The sequence below is a fragment of the Candoia aspera genome, chromosome 3 (genome assembly GCF_035149785.1).
Source record: "Candoia aspera isolate rCanAsp1 chromosome 3, rCanAsp1.hap2, whole genome shotgun sequence".
In the NCBI taxonomy this organism is placed as follows: domain Eukaryota; kingdom Metazoa; phylum Chordata; class Lepidosauria; order Squamata; family Boidae; genus Candoia; species Candoia aspera.
In genome coordinates this window covers 110242799-110264090 of record NC_086155.1, presented here as the reverse complement: position 1 = coordinate 110264090, position 21292 = coordinate 110242799, and the positions used below count along the sequence as shown (strand labels likewise).

The 21292-nt window shown below is 40.8% G+C and overlaps 1 protein-coding gene across 1 annotated transcript; it reads right to left on the bottom strand.

The window, feature by feature from the left end:
• Positions 1-270: 270 nt before the first annotated feature.
• Positions 271-19615, bottom strand: UHMK1 (U2AF homology motif kinase 1). Its single transcript, XM_063298568.1, has 8 exons — positions 19114-19615; positions 17023-17315; positions 15538-15729; positions 14209-14303; positions 10136-10212; positions 8891-8989; positions 4009-4097; positions 271-3035 (listed from the first exon to the last, which is right to left on the bottom strand). Exons 1-8 carry the CDS (start codon positions 19361-19363, stop codon positions 2889-2891), a joined length of 1242 nt encoding a protein of 413 aa, XP_063154638.1. The 5' UTR covers positions 19364-19615; the 3' UTR covers positions 271-2888.
• Positions 19616-21292: the final 1677 nt, after the last annotated feature.

Below are 21292 nucleotides of genomic sequence, written 5' to 3'. Positions count from 1 at the left end.
GGGTTACCTACTAGTTGTGGGAGGTAATTCAAAGTTGGTCACTGAAAGTCATCAAAACACAATTACATAACATTTCCCGAAGCCAGCAGGCATGCTTATCACATGAAGTTCCAGCTTTCTCCTGTTTCAGTCACACAGTTTCAAGCAATATTGAGGGAGACAGTTGAAGATGTTCATCTCTGTTGAAGAAGCTACATTTCTATCTGTAAGAGCCCAGTGACATCTACTTCCTTCTCATGACAGAGTCTGGAATGATGGTACCACAGTAGCAATGCTGGAACACATTCTTTTTATTCTTTATTCAAAAATGAATTTTTGCAAGCCAAACTGCTCAACAGTGGTGCACAGAGCAGTAGATCTTAAATAATATGAACAGAACAGTTGATTACAGAACAGTTTGCAAAGGAAATGGGTAAAAACACTGAAACAATCAAATACAGTGAGACAGGCACTACTACTTTCTTTCTTAGAGCAAACAGACTGAAGTTAACCAACAACACAGTTCTGTGTGGTCTAGTGACAAGTGCAAAATTGTATACAGTATTCATCTGCAAAGTGAGTCACTATCCTGGCATACCGGTATGATTTTCATGTTTTAGTGCAGTTACAACCTTTGGCTTGAAATGGTCTCTAAACATTTAATCACTAGGCTATCAGGGCAACAGTTCTATGCTGGGTCATTGTTAAATCCAAGGCCAGGACAAACTTTGGAAGAGGAGAAATCAGATGAGGTTTGAATGAGCTGATCCAAAATAGGGAGAATTCAAAAAACATAACAAGATGTCAGAATATATAACTAATAGCCATTCATTTTTGCAGGTGTATTTTCATTTTTTTGTCACACAGAATCATAAGTTAAGGCTATGTCTCAATACAAGTCCATGATTACATTGCATTAATGTAGAATGTGAGATCTTATGAACAAATTAGTGCTTTCTGCATCTCAAACTTCTTAATTTCTTTTCTTGAAAAGGTGCAATTTTGGAATTACATTCTAGGTTTCTAGTAGGCAAACATTTCCTCTCTGTTGCACAAATTGCCAACTTCTGAACTGCAGTTAATTTTTTTTTTAATCTACTGAGGACGACAGGATGCAGAATCTTAGTATCATGGCATCATTAGAAGGGGCAGGATTCCTGCTCATTATTTTATTGACTTTTTATGTTCTTCTGTATTTTTTAAAACTTGTATAGATGCAGTAAACCGCTTAGACCCTTATACACCTATTTCCTCTAACTTCCCAGTGAAAATTGTGGGAGACTGTGTCATCACAGTCTTGCTACATTTCAGTAGCAAGTAGTAGAGGGGAGTTCTGGGGCTAGAAAAAGGAAGTTCAAAAACTTTGTGGAATATTCACTCCTATTATTTTACTTCTTGTAAAGACAAATGAGCCTCTGTTGGTGATTGCAAGAGTGACTGCAAGAAGAAATCTCTGCATCTATGAGAAAAATCCAGTTATGCATGCTTGCAAACATTATCAAAACTTGTGAGTACAAGCTTCTGAATACAAGTATTTTAAAAATAAAAAGGTAGAGGGAAGATTTACATTTTAAATGAACTGTCCCTTTTTTACTTTCATGTCCTTTCCCAAACCACTTGTGAGACACAGCGTGAGAAGTTCTAAGCAACACCCAGATACATACACACAAAACTTGGGGGCATGGGGGGGGCAGAACTAGCCATAGTGATACAAATTAGAAATGAAGCACAGCACATGTTCACTCCCACGGGCACAAGTCAAGGAAGACGGGAAAAGTATGTAACATGATAACATAAAATCAGAAGCCCTGAGATGGAAGGACCAATTGTCAAACTTTAAAAGTGCCAAGCATTTTTACCAAGGTAAGTCTTCTTTTCTATCAAAATATCTTTGAATTGGCTCAGGAAAGCAACCCCGCCCAGGAAGAATCAGTGACATGTTACATCAGTATATGAAGAATGGAATTCTATGCATCAACCTGCCTAGGTAACACTGATGAAGCTGGGAAGCGCTGTTGATATTAAAACTCCCTGTTAAGAGACTTTTAGCTGCAAGAAATTCCTGGCAACCCCTCCCAAATTATGGATATTTTCGCTATGAGTCTTCCTTCTGGTCACAAAAACTACATAGCTCTGTCTGTCATATATTTAGTGCAGGATGTACAAATCAGGTTTGCCTTTAAAATAAGGCCTTTTCCCAATAAAGTATTTTGGCAATAAGCTCTAGTATTCTGTTAACTGAAATGTGCCTTAACATAGCAGTCTAGCCTTATTCCCCATAGAAAGGGTTGTGCACATTAGAAGATGCAGCTGGGGCTATATGTGCAAGCAAGACTGTCACTGGCTCTAGCTTGCCTATGGCTTCCAAGCACAACTGAATTAAGTCCACCCATCCCCTGCTGCAAGGGGGATTGTCTTCTAATGAGAAGATAGCACTATAGCAAACGCCAGGGATTCTGCAGAGGACCTTATATGCTCGGGTCTGGTACATAAAGGCATAGACAGCTGGCTATGATTTGTAACCTTAATTCTCTCCAGCAGGAAAAGCACTGCTTTTCTCCCAGGGTTTGTAGCATGGGGGGGGGGGGGGGGCTCCAGGGATGCTGTATCAACAGCAACAAACACACCATCAATCAGTGCTTGGAGGCTCTGAGTTCACAGTTACAACTATCAGCTGAAACTCGGTTTCTGTCAGATTGAACTCTTCTTTGCTTTAATTTCAGCGCTCATTCTCTAGAGTTTTAGTTGCCACAGAAAAATAAAAAAAGAGACAGAAGCAAATTCACATGTAGTAAAAGAAAACCTTTGTGCAGCTCATAGAAAGGAAATGAAAGAGGATTCAGATAGATTCCAACTCTGGAAAACATTCTGGCAAAGTGACATAGTTTTTTATATGTGCATCTTCCAGACTAAAGCACAGTTTGGTAAAGATATCCCCGCCGATAGGCACTCAGTGGATAAAACGTAGCCACAACAAACTTGCCATTGAATCTCTTCCCAGTCAGTGCTCTTTGGGCAGCTTTGGAATCACCAGCATTGGCATACTCCACAAAAACCTGGAAAGAAACAAAGACAATGTTCATTTGTGCATAAGTTTACAGACTGAGCTCTGGCAACAGACTAGAGTAAGCTGAGAGCAAGAGAAATAGGAAGGGTGAATTGGAGACACAATAAATGATGTGGCACCAATCTATCTCTTTTCTGGTCTCACCAGTTCTCCTTCTGGAACAGATTAGCCATCTTAGTCTTTAGCAGCAATTTAACCAACAGAAGACTGAAGTGATCATGGCCCTTTTTTTCTGGTAAGATGGCACATAAAGGGTGGATGATGCAAGCCATAGCTCTTAGCTGCCATCTTGATGTTCCTATGTCTCTTAAGGTACCTTCTGCTGCTAAGTTGCGTTCAGCTACACACACTATCAAATATGTTAAATATGGTAAGATTCTAATACAAATTCATGCTGCTTTAACCTATTAAGATTAAATAAGCTATTATTGGTAATTTTTTAAAAACAGGATTCATGCCCCCAGTTATGGGAGAACTATTAATAGGTGCAGAAATTATCCCTTGCTGTGTCTCCATACAAGTTCTGGTTCTCATCTTTGTATAATTAAAATCTATTTTTTACTTGTTAGAAAAAGGATGTAGGTAGCAGCAGAGAGCAACTTTCAACACAGTGAACTTGTAATATTCTAGGAATCTGGAATTCCAGGATAAAATAAAATGGTGTATGCTGAGATGTACAAAACCCTGATGTTTAAAATCAGTGTATTCAGGAGAGTGAACAAGCCAAGGTTAACAAACATTTCTGCAGATGTTGAAGCCATCCCAAAAACCTATTGGAGGAAACAATTATGGTTATCTACACTTTTGTTTTTTTCTTTCTGGATTTTCCCTATTATGAAAAAGTACTGATAAAAGAGAGGTAAACTGTCGGCTGATAAATAAAGGATCACAGCATCAGTTGGATGCCCCACCAAAAACATACAACTAAAATATATACCTTTATCCACTCTCCAGGTACTTACATGTCCTTTTCCTGGATTTTCCTTTGGAACAAACAAGGAAACTATTTGTCCATATTTGGAACATTCTTCTCTTATGTCATCCACTACATCTGCAGAAAAAAAGACAACTGAAATTGAAAGTCAAAGAGCTGTGCCTTTTAACTGGACACTGAAATCCCATTTACAAAACAGCTATACTAAATACGTTAAACAATATTGTTGCTGATCACCACAGGAAGGGCAAAACTAATTAATACATAAAATTACCATATTTTATATAGTAATATACAAAGCTAATAAGGTGATATATGAATCAATACCAGGCTTCATGACCATTTTTTTTTCTGTTAGCCAGGATGTGATGCTGAGAATATGCCAAGAGGCTTTCCTTGTCACTGAGCAAGGACATCCTGCCATGTTCTTCTTTTTCTCAGAATGAAAGAGAAAGATCTATAGAAGTGAAGGAAAGGTGGTGTCTCTTTTTTGGATTCAGATCTTTCCCAGTAAATAACGGACACACATGGAAAAGCCAGATGTCAGGCTTGCATGTTGTATTTATATCTTGATAAGAATGCAAGAATGTATCACTAACCGCAAGATCCAAACGGATAGCACATGCACGGGGTGAACTGCATATACAGGTATATCTGAGACCCTGCAGAGTCAGAAATTCTAACAAATGGTATCTAAAGGATCTTGCTGCTGCTGTCAAAACACCTAAAGCAGCATGGTACCACAAGCTCACCCCTTTTATACAGGCATGCAACTGCACAAGCACACACAAGAGGTGAGACTTGTGTGGCAATGGTGTAATGCCACTCTCATCATTCTGCCCCATGCTGCAAATGGTGCACTACATTCTCCCAAAGGCCTGAAGGTCTGGAAAAATTTCTAAGCAAAAGCAACCTTAATACTCAGATTTTATAAACCTGGAACACAGAGGATAAAAAGCCACTCCCCCACCAGCAGCCACCTATGTCTAGGATGTTTCAGTTCTTGTTTTCCCTTCTAATTGCTGAGCATCAAGGCGAGTGATTTGATGAGACAGAGCTCCTGTCTCTCAAGAAGCCTCTGCAACTGATGGTACCTTCACACAAGAACTCTGCATCCCGTGAAAACCGGTTGTAGACCTGTAGAATTGTACAGTATTGGCTGGTTCTGAGGGGTAAAGGTAGGTAAAGGTAAAGGAAGTCAAGATCAGCTCTTGATGACCATGAGCATTGTTCTCTTGGCAAAAACATGGAGAAAAAATTTACTGCTGCCTTCTTCCAGATGTTTTTTAACATCACGGCCTAGCCTTCATAGATTTCCTGGTGATCTCCCATCCAAACACTAACCTGGTCTGACCCTGCTTCACTTTTTAGAGCTGAGTCCTTTTTTACTCTAGCATTGCTGTGGTTTATTTGAGTCAAGTCATGTTTATTTTGCTTGCTGTGGTTTTGCTGAATATATAGGCAGCCTGCTTTCCCACTGGCAGGAATTTTTGCCATCCGTGGGACTTAAGGCAACTATTACTAACTCTCTAGTCCATATCTACAGAGCAAATCAATTTATTACTTTGGGACCTGTGACTGTGTTCCTGAAAGTAATCAAACTCATTCTATCTACAGTGATCCTTGAACTTGAAAATGACCCAAAGAGTCATTTTTCACGGCAGCATTTGTGCACTTTTTGTCACCCAATATATAATTCATGGCTGACTACTTTAAAAATGCCAATTCCAAAACATATAGATAATATTTTAAAGGATTGGATACATGTCTACTAGTAATGGTTCTAACTCTCCAAGTAACCATCTGATAGACTTTTTATATATCCAATTATACGAAATGAGTCTGCTAGTCTATACAGTATGTAATAGATAAGAAATAGCTGGGTGGAGTGGTTAAAACAACGTAACAGTCAATAATGGTTCCCCTCCACCTTGTCCCCCTACCAACCTGCCAATGTTTTGAATGCTGGCGCAACTAAAATATGACATTATAGATATTTGCTGATCTGCCTCAGGCAGCAAGATCCTTTAGGCAAATTGTGTTTACGTTGCACACAAATACATTTTGTGTACTGTTTTAGCTTTGGATAGAGTGGTGTATCCAAATGTGTTGCTTATTAGCTGAAACTCACAAGCTACAACTAGAAAAACTCAAATAATATGACCTATATTTCCCTCGGTGGACATAAAAACCACTATCAATATGGTAATTTTTGGATCCTTGGATTATAAGTAACTGAAAAGTTTACCAAAATAATCAGATCGTTCAACAATTTCCCTTCAGAGAAAGGGTACAATATTTAGGACTATTTAGTTTCGGAAAAAAGATGAATAAGGGTGCGACAGAGGAATACAGAATTGTGAATAGTATGGAAAAAATTAATAAAGTGGCTCAGGGTTGTTTTACAAAATTCTTGGGGCTATTTAATGAAACTAAATAGCAGAAGATTCAAACAAAGAAAAGGAACTGTTTCTTCATTCAGGACACAGTTAAACTGTAGAATTTACTGTCATAAGAAGTGAATACAGTTACCAATTTAGACAGCTTTAACCATAATTCATGAAAGATAGCATGCCATATGTCATGCAGGTTCTATGCTGCCTTCAGTATCAGATGATATATGCAGTTACATATTGAACAATAATGGAAGAGAGTGGTTGTCCTGGTAGACTCTCCCAGAACTTTATTCAGGGCTTAATGGGTTTCCACAAAAGCATTCAACACCCAGGAAGATTAGGAATCCTGAGCTGAGTTAGTTATGGAGAAGTACATTAGGAGATGGGGTAGCCACAAAGCAGTTTAATTTCCATGTGGTTAAAAGGCTCAATGTTTTCAGAAGCGGGGAGTGTATGAGAATCCAGAATAAGATATGGCTGACGTTAACATGAAGCCATGTCCATATCCTTCTTGGTGGAAGAATTTATGTCCTAGCAATTTCCTTTGCATGCCAGCTTTTTTTTAATCTGTTCAATCATGTTTGATTCTTGGAGACTGCTTGGACAAGTCCCTGCAGTTTCCTTGGCAAGGATTTTCAGAAGTGGTTGCCATTGCCTCCTTCCTAGGGCTGTGAGAAAGTGACTGGCCCAAGGTCACCCAGCTGGCTTTGTGGCTAAGGTGGGACTAGACTTCATGGTCTCCCAGTTTCTAGCCTGGTGCCTTAACCACTACACCAAACTGGCTCTTGCATGCCAGCTACAAACTTGAAAAACACTGGGAATGTGGTTTACTTAATGCTGCTCCTCCTAACAATGTACAAATGTAACTGTTGGCACTAGTATTTCTGTTTTGTATGTTAACCCCTTGTTCCAGGGGTTCCAGGAAGATCAATTAAAGTCCTTCTAGGTAGTGGAACTTCCTTGTATTCCCATCACAAGCTTGGGACTACATCTTCTGCAGGATAAAGCAGACTCCTGGTACAAGTGAGTCATATTCCCTCAACAAGAATGTTGAATTTGATGAGTGCTCAGTCTTGTTCAGCAGATTCTTCTTTACACGCTTAAGCAAAAAACCTCACAGGAATGCCTTATCATTCTCCTGCTTGCTGACTGGCCTCTGTAAGCATTCTTCAAACCAATTTCATAACGTGATACAAATTATGTAAATTCAGATTTAATGGGCTTTGGTATAATTGACAGCCCCTCCCTGAATGGTCCATTAGTTTCACCGTATTTCTCTCCCACTAACACTTCCTTGCAACTGCTCATAACGGTATTCATAAATAATCCATATCAGCTTGGAGAAGTGTGAAGTGGAATGACAAAGGCCTTGGTCCTGGGCCCTGTGCTGTATATAGTTATTATTAAGGATCTGGACAAAAGACTTGAGGGGATAATTACCAAATCTGCAGGTGATACAAAACAGGGCTGGCTAACATTTTAAAACAGAAAGAGAAAATTCAAGTTGAATAATGTGACGTAGCTGCTAAAAAGGCAAATTCTATTTGGGATATATTAACAAGAGAACAGAGTCTAAATCATGGGAAATGATTGTCCCACTCAATTCTGCCTTGATTAGGCCCCACTTGAACTACTGTGTCCAGTTTTGGGCAGATTAATCTTAAAAGGACATTGGGAAGCAACAGTGGATCCTGCACTGAAAGAGGATTGGACTAAATGACCCCTAAGGTCACTCCCAACTCTATGACCCTTTCAACCTTAGGCAAACTGAAGCAAGTTCAGAGTAGGGCTACCAAGATGACGAAGGTGTTCAAACAAAGGCTTGATAACTATCTATCTGAAATTCTTTAAAAGATCCTACACTGACCAAAGGGCTCATGACCTCTAAGGTTCCTTCCAACTCATACACTAGCAAAGAGGTTAGAATATATACTTGACAGGTAACTTTAACAGGTAAACAGGTAACTTTAACTACAGACATAAACTTAGGAAGCTGTCCTGAAATTAATTCACCTAGCCTGTAATTATATTGCATGGACACTATCCTAGCCTTTTGGGATGCTATCATACTTGGAGATGCCAGGAGTTCTTATTTCTTTCCCTTCTGTGAGTAGTGGGAGTGAGTTACTGCAGCATCTGTCACAACTTAGGGCAGGACTGGAATTTTCAGTCATCGTTGTCAGCATTTCTGAGTGAAAATGATCTCAGAATTAGGGGTTGGAAACAAAAGCAGAGTGGAAGTGCTCTCTGGATCTAACAAATCTTTCAACAATATTGCTAGGAGATAGCTGCCTAACCCAGCCACTCTAAAGATGTATGCACATTCTCCCATGCCTTTCCCCCTGGTCTGAGGCATTTTCCTCCAGAATATTCCTATTTGGGGACAGGAAAATCTTGGAATATTCATTTTTTTCCTTATTGCTAATGCTTCTTGTTATTCTCCATTCCCACATCAGAATATTCTGCAGTCTACTTTTAAATAAGGAGCTGTTTGAAAAAGAATAGTATTCAAACCTTCAAATTCTTCTTCATTTTGAAGAGAAGTATCACTCAAAATATTTAGCAATCTTAGCACTGGAGTGGGAAGCATCACCAAATCTTCAATATGGGGAGCTGTTTAAATAGCACATAGTTAAATGACAAGATAATCATTAAAAGAAATTAGCAAGCACTGCTAGAAGTTTCAGCCTGAATCCTGAGAGTATTCTCTTATTATTGTTTTTTTGGCCATGTATTTTCATTGTAACTCTCATAGTGAAAAATCCTGCTACACTCTGAGATCAGGTACTGAGGATTAAAAAAAGAGTGAGAATTCACCAAGTCTTGAAGAGTATTTATTCCTAAGGAGCTGCACTGTAGTTTTTTTACTAGACAACCCATGACCCATTGAATCATTGTTTCAGAGACAGTTTCTTACCAGATCCTCAATGCCTTCAACAGTGGCAGAGCTTCTAATGTACTGGAAAAGTTCTTAAAAATTCAGAGAGACATTCTGAGATGTATCTGCCTTGAAAGTGGCCCATGTTGAACTGTATAGCGTAGTCAAACATCAGGAGCTGACCACAGGTAATACTTTATGACATTTTGTATTATGTCATAAAATGTTTGATAAAATTTGCCAAATTTCTATTCCATGAGAGTCATGGATCCCAGATTTTGGACACATTCTGTAAGTTAGCCCATTTGAGGTATTTTGGTTCAAAAATTGTTGCTCTACAATGCATCATTTCGCCCCAGTTAAAGGTTACAAAGTATCAAACAGACATGAGTTTTAGTAGTATATAGATACTATTGCTGCTCAATGGGCACACAACTTTCAATATATATTATGTTCTAGGCACTCAAAATTCAAACATAATAAAGTGCCAGAGTCATAGAACTGAATTGTAATTGAGGGAAAAGCAGGCAGATTCTGGAAAAAAAATCTAGAGTTGATTGTAGCGTAAAACCATCCTGTGAGGTGAAATATTGTGTATATTTTTAATACTGCCATGCATGCACACTGTGCAAAATTTGAAAATGCATATCACTTTAAAGCTGCACTTAGTGGAAATGTGTGGCAAAAATAAATGGCACAAAAATAAACCCTTAAGAATCCATTAAGGCTACCTCTTAGGTGCAAAGAAGTGTTTTTAATTGTTCATTGTTAGCCAGGTTGCCCTAAGGACAAGTGTGTTAGATGATATAACAAATAATCAAGGGTAATTCAGCAATCATTCCTAGGAGCCTTAGAAAAATGGCAAGATGGTTATGACTTACCAAAAGGAATGCTGAAGAAAGGACTACACAAGGCCTTTGCAGCAGTAGCTCTTTTTTCTTGGTCGTCATGAAGCATGCTGGACAGCAAAAACATTTTATTTTCCAATGATGTTCACAACAAAATCTCAAAATATTAAAGAATTTTTTTTTAAAAATCCAAGCTCTACACCAGGCCAGACACCAGCCTTAATGGATAGGTGATAAAAACTAAATTACTATCAATCTACCTTTACAGTTGGACATTCTCTAGAAATGGAGGCTTTTCCTATTTTGACTGAATTGTGCTGGAAATTCACAAGTGGAATAAACGTCCCTTTTGCAGGACGGCTTTTTTTGCAAGATGAACACCAGTGCTTGATAGCGTGATACCGACAGAGGTATATGTAAGTTTTCCCCAAGCCTGATAAGGTTTGTAAGGTAAGTCCATTACAGGATAGACATCCTCCATGTTTCTTGGTAGTTCTCTAGTGCCGTATGGGGAAAGGAAACAGAGGGGGGAAGGACAGTCCAGCTGAGCAAGGTTCTATGGTTGCTGCCAGCTCTACAGTGTCCTTTTAAAGATAAGGTGACCAGAATTGTACAAGTATAGTTCAGCTTAGATTTGTATAAGGGCATCTCAATATTGGCAAATTTATTTTCAGATCCTTTCCTAGTGATCCATAATATTGCATACACCTATCATTGCCACATGCTGGGTCAACATTTCAACTGATAGTTAAAACCTCAAGATTTCTTCCCCAGCCAGTTATCACCAGTTTGGATCCCATCTTTCTGTGACTTTGAGAGCTTTTCCTCTCATGAACTATTCTAGTTAAACTTGTGTGCTGAACATCATTCTGGTGGATATGATTTAAAGTTTAGGTTCTGTCACTGTCATTTTACATTGTGATTTTGCATTGGCTAAAGTCATAGCTGATCCTCCTACTTGATGTTGCAAATTTGGTAAGCATCTCTTCCATTCCATCCTCTACATAATTTATGAAGATTTTAGATAGCATTTGCCAGGGATGAAGCCCTGGGAGACCTCATTTGATACTTCCCTCCAGGATGATGCAAGAAATTTTTGAGCACCCTTTGGATGTGTTATGAAAGCAGTTGCAAATGCATTTAATGCAGGACTGAGTATCCCATATTTAACTATTTTGGCAACAAGGATAACAAGACAGACCTTGCCAAATGCTTTACAGAGATTAAGGTATATCTACATCAGTAACATTCCCTAAGTCTACCAAATTGGTCATCAAAAGATATAAAATTATTCTGGTATATCCTGCTCCTCACAAACCCATGCTGGCCCATGGTAATAGTAGCATTCGTTTCTAAATGCTCACAGACATGCTGCCTGATACTTCTTTCTAGTACCTTGCCCAGTACAAAAGTTAAATTAATTGAGCTATAATTTCCTAGGTCCTCTTTCTTTCCCCTTTCTGAATATTAGGACTATATTTGCTCCTCTCTAGTCTTACAGAGGGACGCAGTGGCGCTGCGGGTTAAACCGCTGAGCTGCTGGGCTTGCCGATTGGAAGGTCGGCGGTTCGAATCCGTGTGACGGGGTGAGCTCCCGTTGCTAGTCCCAGCTCCTGCCAACCTAGCAGTTCGAAAACATGCAAATGTGAGTAGATTAATAGGTACCGCTTCAGCGGGCAGGTAACGGCATTCCGTGTAGTCATGCTGGCCACATGACCATGGAAGTATCTACGGACAAACGCCGGCTCTTCGGCTTTGAGACGGAGATGAGCACCGCCCCCTAGAGTTGGACACGACTGGACTTAATGTCAAGGGAAACCTTTACCTTTACCTAGTCTTACAGAACCTCACTGAGCAGGTCTTGTTAATGTGTGTTAATTTCTTTATTAGTATAATTAACAAATCCTGCAGTGATGTACAGACAATGCTGACAGGATATATCTCTGTTTACTGGTCTCTGTTCTGCCACATGTTGAGGATTTTCCACTACCCTTTTCTAACCTGTGCCACTCCCATTATCATGCTAATGCACACCATTAGAGAACTGGAAACTACAGCAATGTGGCCTGAGCGGTAACATATTCAAGCACCCAATTAATCACTACCACATCAGACCTTTCCCTTGTTGTCAAATTATACCACCCAAATGTGGAACGTGTCCATTTATGAAGAGCTCTGGTTATGTGTTCCTGGACAGTTGCAAAACAAAGTGATTATATATTTCTGGAAGGACACGTATACCAGATTCTAAAGGCTGTCTTAACAAAATACGTTATTTATCAGTTTTTGAACTGGCTCTTTATTGGTGGAAAGGAAATTCTTGACAATCAATTCTGTATGGTCACGTATGCTTTAATCACCTTTCGTATGGATAACTACAATGTGCTCTACATGGGGCTGCCCTTGAAAAGTTCTCAGAAGCTTCAACTGGTGCAGAATGCAGCCATGAGGGGAGTTACCTGTGCTCCATGAGCTGTGCATGTTACACCTCTACTCCGCAAGCTACACTGGCTGCCAGTTTGCCTCTGGGTTCAATTCAAGGTGCTGGTAATAACTTATAAAGCTTTACATGGCATGGGACTGACTTACCTGAGGGACCGCCTCTCCCCAATTACATCTACCCATCCCATCAGGTCTGGCAGGAGAGGCATGTTGGGGGTCCTGTCAGCCAGGGCGTGACTTGTGCCAGGACCCAGGAAAGAGCCTTTTCTCCATAGTACCTGCCCTGTGGGACATCATCCCCCCCCGGAGATCAGATTGTCCCCGACCCTGTTGGCTCTTTGCAAGGCCCTGAAGACATGGTTTTGCCAAGGGGCATGGGGACCTGTGAGCATGGTGAAACTGATGCAGCGGCTGTACTGATTGTTTTGATGAGTGGGATTATCTCAGCTTTATGTATTTGATGATGGTTTTTATATGCTTTTATATTGTTTTTTTCTTGTTTTTAAATGGTCGTATTGTCCTTTTTGGTTGTTTTTATATTTGTTTTAATTTTTTGTAAGCCACCCAGAGTCATATATATGAGATGGGTGGCTATGTATATTTGAATAATAAATAAATAATACCAAATACTTACAATCTATTTAAAATTTTAATCCTAAAATCTTCTGTTAAAGGCCTCTGAATTGTGCTATATCAGATTTCTCATTTAACTTCTAGAAATTAAACCCAGCCATGATTTGTTAAAATGATAAAAGCAAACAATAAGCATTTCCATTATGATTAAATAGGCACCAATAGTTCAATTTTCAAAATTTTGTCCCATGAGAGTTTGATTCTTCTAAAATCAGTGTATTAGACATAAAGCCAGTTTGAGATGAAGATGCAACCCCATTTTGGCACAAAATTATCCCCTTTGTGGTAAAATGATGTTACCAGGATCTTATAACACCACCTAATTTTGATACACCCACGTTGTTTTTGTAGATGGGCAACTTCTATTTCAAGAACTAAAACTGACTGCCCTTAAAAAAGCAAAACAAACAAGCAACCTCAAGCAGTGAATCAAATAATATTTTGCTGCTCTCTTAAATCCTCTGGGAGGCAGCTGGATGGCTTGACATAACAGTTCTCTCAAGCCTGGGAACTCTTATGTCACTAGTTTTATTCCTAACCCCAGGTATATCCCCAATTGTAACTTTTAAACTAGTAGGGCATTAGCTTTTTTAAACTAAGCCATCATAAGATTTACAGAAGGCAAAGCTGAACTGCTACCGGAATGTAAACACAGTGTGTGTTATTCCTAAACTGGCCAGCTTGTACATGTTGGAGTCCACTATGGCCTTGGCAGTGTTACCAATTTAAACCATGGAACTTACTGAAGCAGTGGGAAACAGCTAGCCCACCCACCCTCTTTGAAATCGTCCTATGGAAACAATGGACCACGTTCACAGTGTTGCTATAAAATGACCTATATATAAACCAACTATGGCAGATAATGGTCCATGATATTATTCAGATTGACAATTCCAGATTGATAATTCCACAACCTTGGCCAATAACTTATTGTGTGGACATGCTGTATTTCTAGAACTGATCTAGAGCTAAGGACATAACTTTTTAGAAGAAGGGACCACTTTGTGTTCTTTCAAATAGGAGCAGCGTACCTTTTGAGGAGGTCTCTGAGGTGATAGGCTGGGATGGCAGAATTTACCACACTTTTGCTGGCAAAAATGTGATCAATAATGGCAGAATTATTTGCCTAGAAGGAGAGGGGGGAAAAAAAGAAGAGAAAAAAAAACACTCAGAAGAAACAACGATCAAACCAAACAGGGATTAATTGGGCTGCAGCAGAGCTGGTTGCTATCTACTCCCCCAGCCCTCAAAATTAGAATAATATTTAAAAATTCCTATTGTGGTAAATGATAACCAAATACACTGAGTATTTTTTCCATTCCTACAATTAGCTCATGTAATAACTGCTTGGTCTCCATTCTCTTCAGCAAATACATTGCTCTTTTCCAGTGATGAAGCCTCCAATTGAGTCACAGTCAAGTCACAAAGCACAGTATTCTGAACTCTGCTGTTTCAGAAAAATAATAGGTTTAGTTTTCTGCTTAATTTGTTATACTCAGAACAAATTAGCTAGTTGTTTGGTTGGGCTGAAGTCTCCTTTCTGTAGTAAGTGTATAACTTAGCTCTCATTAACATCTGGCACTATCTGTGCTGCAGATACCAAGTGCCAATTGATCTACCTTGAGTGATTTGATGGCCTTCTGATGTATCTTGGTCCTATGACTGGTTTAGCACAGTAATATTATTGCCTTCTTCTGAAGGAAAGCAACTGACAGACCAAATGAGAGGCTGCTGTCAACAAGCTGGAAAATTTCAAAAGCTAATTGTGTAAGAGGCCTAGGACCGAAAGCTTTATAGCAGGCAGGCAAACTTGCTATGGGCAGAGGCATACTTCTTACATTGTTGTTGTTGTTATTACTATTACCACTATTTTACTTAACAAACTGTAGGTAGGGTGGTAGTGCTCTGACATCACTAGAGGGAACAACTGAGATTTTCAAACCATTTTCCCCACCAAAACATTTTTCAGCAATGTTTTATATGCATCTTCTACCTTTCAGAGGCTTCATATACCTCTTTAGTGTCATTTCCAAATCTTGCCATGCTACCACCATGTAGGACAATTCTCAGCTGGAAAAATCTAGTCTCATATAAAGTAGTGTCTTACATTCCCAGGATGCAATTTATTCTCATTTATAGTTTTACACCCAATCTAAAATGTTGTTTTTTATTGGCTTCCACCCAGAAAACAAAAAGTTTACCACTTAATATGCCCAACAAGGCAAATTCAAGCCATATAAGGCACTGTCTTTCCTTATAAAAGAGATCTGAAAGTTCCTGAAGGTCAATTGCTACAAAAATGGAGATCTTTGGCAGAATGAATCTTCAAAAATGAACTGATTTCTCTGCAAAGTACTCACCCTCCATTCCTGAGACTGGACAATATGTTTCAGTTTCATTCCTGAGAACATCTCCAGTAATACTATTCCAAGACTCCAAAGATCCACAGCAGAAGTACATTCAGTTCCACCCTGTACTCCAGCCTTGGATAGATAGTTCTGTAGCTCAGCCTCAGGCGCTCGGTACCCATCGGTTTGGATGTATTTCACATCCTAGGAAAGATCAGCACTTTTTAGAACTATAAATTCACCCCAAAATGATATAAATGGCTGTTTTTTGGTGTTGCCAACATTTCTCAAGAACAACTTTTGAGTCTTCCAAACCAAACTCTAGCCACTGCACAGAATTTCAATGCTGTCATTGAACTATATTTTTTACATATATTATATATCATACTATGCAATAAAGAAAATTGTAGTATTTCAAGGGGACAAAGAAAGGATGGTCTGTTTATAACTGGAAAACCATCATGGCATGGAATTTCGGTGGTAATTTAGGGAAATCAAGTGGATTTCTATATGATTGATAAAAATGAACATGAAAATCTTGGTAAGGACACAGAAACTAAGACTCTCAGCGCAAAAGCTACAGGTTACTATGCTGGCTGACAGAAAATGGACTTATCAGAACCAATAATCTGTTAACTTGAAGTAAGGGATGGACTGCAAACAGGTATCTTGGGGGTGATGGTAGGTATTGCTACTTGCTGCAGCTGCTGTCACACAGCCCTTCATATCCTAGATTTTGATAATTATGATTTATAATGAAAGGCAAGAGCTAACATGTGCATCACAAATTTAATATTTAACTTCAGTCTAACAGTTTTAATACATGGGTAGAACAGTGGCTAGTGAACAAGCAAATCAGGTTTATTTTACCAGCCATGAAGTTGCTAGATGTCTTGATCAGGTCACAACCTCAGGTTTTTATTTACCAAATCCAATTAACAATAGCAAACTTGTAGATACTGATTGACAGTGATCAAGAATAACTTCAGAATATTTTGGTCCTTTAAAGCAAGCATAAACCTTAGTATCCAGCATGACCAAAACAGATGAAAGCTGCATCTTGACTGTTTCTTTTTTCATAAAGGATTCAGAATACATTTTAGTAAAAGTGTGCATGAGCACACCCCCACACAAAAAGCTTACAGAAAAAGCTGTTTTTCCTCCAAACAGCTTCAGTGTTACACACAAGGGCTTTTTCTAGAGTTGAAAAAAGTGTCTTGAGAAAGTGACTTTCATTTTCATTTCAGTCTATCAGTTTTGGCAGGCTTAAAAAAATAGAAGATTGCAGAAAGAGATGAGTATACATCCCACAAGCAATAATCTCACTTCCAACCTTTTGAAAAGTTGGAAAAAGACTGGTTTCTGGAGAAACCACAACAAATATAAAAGTATGAGGCTGCAGTTAAATTTAAGTGTCAGGGATCTCTTAAAGCACTTAGCTTCACTTTTTGCAGTAATCCTATTTCTCTGATGATTTTCTCAGGTCACCTGACCAACCTGATTCCCCTCCTTGAAGCTGAGGCCAAAATCAATGAGCTTGAAGCACTCTTCCTCTGCACTCCACAGAATGTTGCGTGGTTTCAGGTCTGCATGCACATAACCTTTATGGTGGAGGTATGTCAGGGCTTCCAGGACGTCCCGTGCACAATGCTGAGTGATCCACATAGAACAGCCATGCTGACTAGAATGCACAAGCAATTCTGACACACTGATATCCAGCAACTCTAATAAAAGGCAACACGATGGGCCTTTGGCAGAAGAACAGTTGGTGAACACACTGTATAAGGTTACTGCAAACAAAAAAAATCCAAAAATATTGGTAGGAGTTATATAATGAAGAACCACCAGTTTGAAGCAATTCTCTATTTAGTACTGAAGCAGTTCCCAAAAGAAGTTTTACTTAGAAATACAGGTTCTAGTTGTTTCAAGCACTTTTTCTAAACTTTATGACCTTAGTTAACTGTCTCTCTCAGTGCTGGAGCAATGTCCTCTGCTTAGGAATTCCCCATCTAACTTTTGACCTGAAATCTATGCTACTTCCCCAACACTGACTTTAAAAACTGATGAAATAAAAATAAGAACAAAACAAAACAATACTAATGCTTACTCTGAATGTGGCAACCTGCTTTACCTTCAGAGCTGTCTACCCTTGATTTTCACTATCCCTAGCATCATGCTGTATGACATTTGCTCCCCTTGTAAATAGCCCCAACAATATTGATCTAGCAAATCACACAATCTGCCAAATTACCAGCACATGACACATAAAGATACTACATGTCTTGCATTGAATCAGAGCTCCATAGCAATCTTCTAATTATTATTCCCACCAATAAATGCTAAATGAGAAAACTCTGGTTAGTTCTGTATTTGGGGATAGTTTAACTATCTTCAGTAGCATTGGGGAATAGTTATTTTAAATGATAGAGGATACCTTCTTTAGATCTCAGTACAGATGATTCGCTTATTCTTGATGGAAAATATATGATAATGAGAGAACAGTAACTATATACTGAAGACCAAGACGAATTGGGGGGGGGGGTTTAAGATTAAGGGACAGTGCTATTCTCAATGCTGCACAATTAGGCTGCAGCATACAGCCACATGTGCTCTCAGTTTCATGTATCTTCATTGCAACAACAGCCTCATTCTTTCATCTTAGTAGATGCTCATCAATGGAACAGTTATGTGATTACCAGAGTACCACTTTGTTGTGCACTCTTACAAATGGGGTTACAAACTTATCAAAGGACGGAGAGGAGCCCTCCACCATGTTACCATTTTAAGTTTTCCTGAGATATACCTACAACAGTCATGATTTATTCTCCATCAAAGTGGACATCTGGTCAATAGCAGCTAAATGGCTGTGAGTTCTTTATAAGCACTGCAGACATTTAGACACGCCAGTGCGCATAGTGTCCACAAATAGTTATAACACACTGAATAATCGTGGTTTATATTATAAAATGCAATCTGAAGAGACCAGCAATAGCTAAGCTGGTCTAGGAAGTGCTCTGCATCTCACTGTGCAAACAGGGCAGAAAGGGTACTTTCAGATGGAAAAATCTTAGCTGCAAATGAAAAAGCACTGTACACATAGTTTACTTTGTCAAACATACCACTGTAGGCAAAATGTCATTAAAGACAGGGCAATTACTTCATAAATGCCTCATCTGAAAGCACCCTAAACTGCCCTATTTCGGACCTCAAGGTCTTTTTGTCAGCGCTAAGGACCGAGTTGCAACGTCTCCAGGGAGAAAAGGAAGCCATTTACCCTTCACAAAAAAGCGGAGGACTTCCTTCTCTGCCACCAAAGGACAGCTCTAGAATTCAGAAGCTGATTCTGCCCAGGGCAGCCTCTGCAGTCCGCGGGGTCAGTGCACAGGTGAGCTCCATTTCTGACTCAGCGGGACCAAGTTACCCGGAAAACCCCCCACCATACTCGGCATATGTCCCGAAGCCCTTCTCCCTTTTCATGCGTTGCAAGCCCGCACAGCCATGAAGCCTGTGCCCTTCCTCCGCTCGCTCGCTCCCGCCAGTCACGGCCGGACCCAGCGCTTCTCCAGCCTCCCTCTCGCTGTTTCTCACCGATGTTGCGGTGGCCCCGCAGCTCTTCCAGCGCGGCACGCTCCTTGCTGAAGCCGTGATCGCCGCCGCCGCCGCCAAGTGCCAACAACCCGGACCCTGGTGGGAGAAACTGCTTGATGGCGGCCAGCGGGGCGCAGGGGTCGCCGAGGCAGCGCGCCTGGAAGACTGCGGCCGAGGCCCCACTGCCCAGAGGGGCCTCCACCTGCCACAGCCGGCCCAGCGCCTCTACCACCGACGACCCCGCCGCCATCCTGCGGACACCAAGAGGGGCAGAGAGAGAGGGAATCACATCCCCCGCTCGCTGCGGTCGCCGCCTCAGTGGCGACGGGCCAGGGGCCGCGGAGGAGGGCGACCCCACCGCGCACGACAGCTGGCAGCGGCCTCCGTGACGCCTTGACAGCGCGCCCGCCTTTGCATCACCGCGGCCTGGCTCCTGCCGGGAAGCAGCCGGACGGGCGCAAGCGCACCAAGAGCCTGGAAAAAGGCGGAAGTTTTGTGGAAGACTGTGGCGCTAATTGCAAGCTCTAGAGCATCGGCCAAACAGTCAAGCAAGTCGAGGTGGACGGATGGTTACAAATGTATGCACGAACTTTGGAAAGCTTCGGTGGGCGTGCGTTGTTTTAGACGAGAACCAACGGGAAGCTGGCCATCTGCCTGGTACAATGCGGCTAGGCACGAAGGGCCTTTTGTCATGTGCACCTAATAGCGGCACAGACATGCCCTGGCATTTTTATTTTTAGATGTCCCATTGATTTTGCCTTTATCCCGTCCCCAGCCTGTGAGACAGGCTTAAATCTTCTTTAGCTGGATTAATTAAGTACTGCTTTCTCCTTAAAGCTGTCAGCATTCAATGACAACTGCAAGGTGTATAACTGCTATTACGTTGTGCCAGCCATTATATGAGATCCAGTTGGGTGTCAGTACAGTAGAGGTCTACCAAGTCATCTTGTCTGCCTCCTGAAGAATCTGTATAATGACCAAGTAGCAACAGTAAGAACAGACCACGGAACAACAGACTGGTTTAAGATTGGGAAAGGAGTACGGCAGGGCTGTATACTCTCACCCTACCTATTCAACTTGTATGCAGAACACATCATGCGACAAGCTGGTCTTGAGGAATCCAAGGCTGGAGTTAAAATCACTGGAAGAAACATTAATCTCAGATATGCAGATGATACCACTTTGATGGCTGAAAGCGAAGAGGAACTGAGGAGCCTTATGATGAAGGTGAAAGAAGAAAGTGCAAAAGCTGGACTGCAGCTAAACCTCAAAAAAACCAAGATTATGGCAACCAGCTTGATTGATAACTGGCAAATAGAGGGAGAAAATGTAGAAGCAGTCAAAGACTTTGTATTTCTAGGTGCTGACTGCAGTCAGGAAATCAGAAGACGCTTAATCCTTGGGAGAAGAACAATGACAAATCTCGATAAAATAGTTAAGAGCAGAGACATCACACTGACAACAAAGGTCCGCATAGTTAAAGCAATGGTGTTCCCTGTAGTAACATATGGCTGCGAGAGCTGGACCATAAGGAAGGCTGGGAGAAGGAAGATAGATGCTTTTGAACTGTGGTGTTGGAGGAAAATTCTGAGAGTGCCTTGGACTGCAAGAAGATCAAACCAGTCCATCCTCCAGGAAATAAAGCCAGACTGCTCACTTGAGGGAATGATATTAAAGGCAAAACTGAAATACTTTGGCCACATAATGAGAAGACAGGACACCCTGGAGAAGATGCTGATGCTAGGGAGAGTGGAAGGCAAAAGGAAGAGGGGCCGACCAAGGGCAAGATGGATGGATGATATTCTAGAGGTGACGGACTCGTCCCTGGGGGAGCTGGGGGTGTTGACGACCGACAGGAAGCTCTGGCGTGGGCTGGTCCATGAAGTCACGAAGAGTCGGAAGGGGCTAAACGAATAAACAACAACAAACCGTAGAGGTCAAGGCACCAAGCTAGAAACAGGGAGACCGTGAGTTCTAGTCCCACCTTAGGCCCAAAGCCAGCTGGGTGACCTTGGGGCAGTGTCTCTCTCATGGCAAACCACTTCCAAAACCTTGCCAGGGACTTGTCCAAGTAGTCTAGTCGCCAGGCGTTCTTTTAAAAAAAGCTCTGTCTCTGACCCACCTACCCACCCACACGGAGGCAACATCAGGTGACCAATAGTGGGCGGGATGAGAGTGC

Excerpts from the sequence above, each read along its gene's own strand:
- UHMK1 (XM_063298568.1), bottom strand. The coding sequence starts at position 19,363 with ATGGCGGCGGGGTCGTCGGTGGTAGAGGCGCTGGGCCGGCTGTGGCAG. Across the intron at positions 17,316-19,113 it reads GCGGGGCCACCGCAACATCG|TAACCTTATACAGTGTGTTC; the intron begins GTGAGAAACAGC and ends TTTTGTTTGCAG. Across the intron at positions 4,098-8,890 it reads AAATGAAGAAGAATTTGAAG|ATGTAGTGGATGACATAAGA; the intron begins GTTTGAATACTA and ends TTTTTTCTGCAG.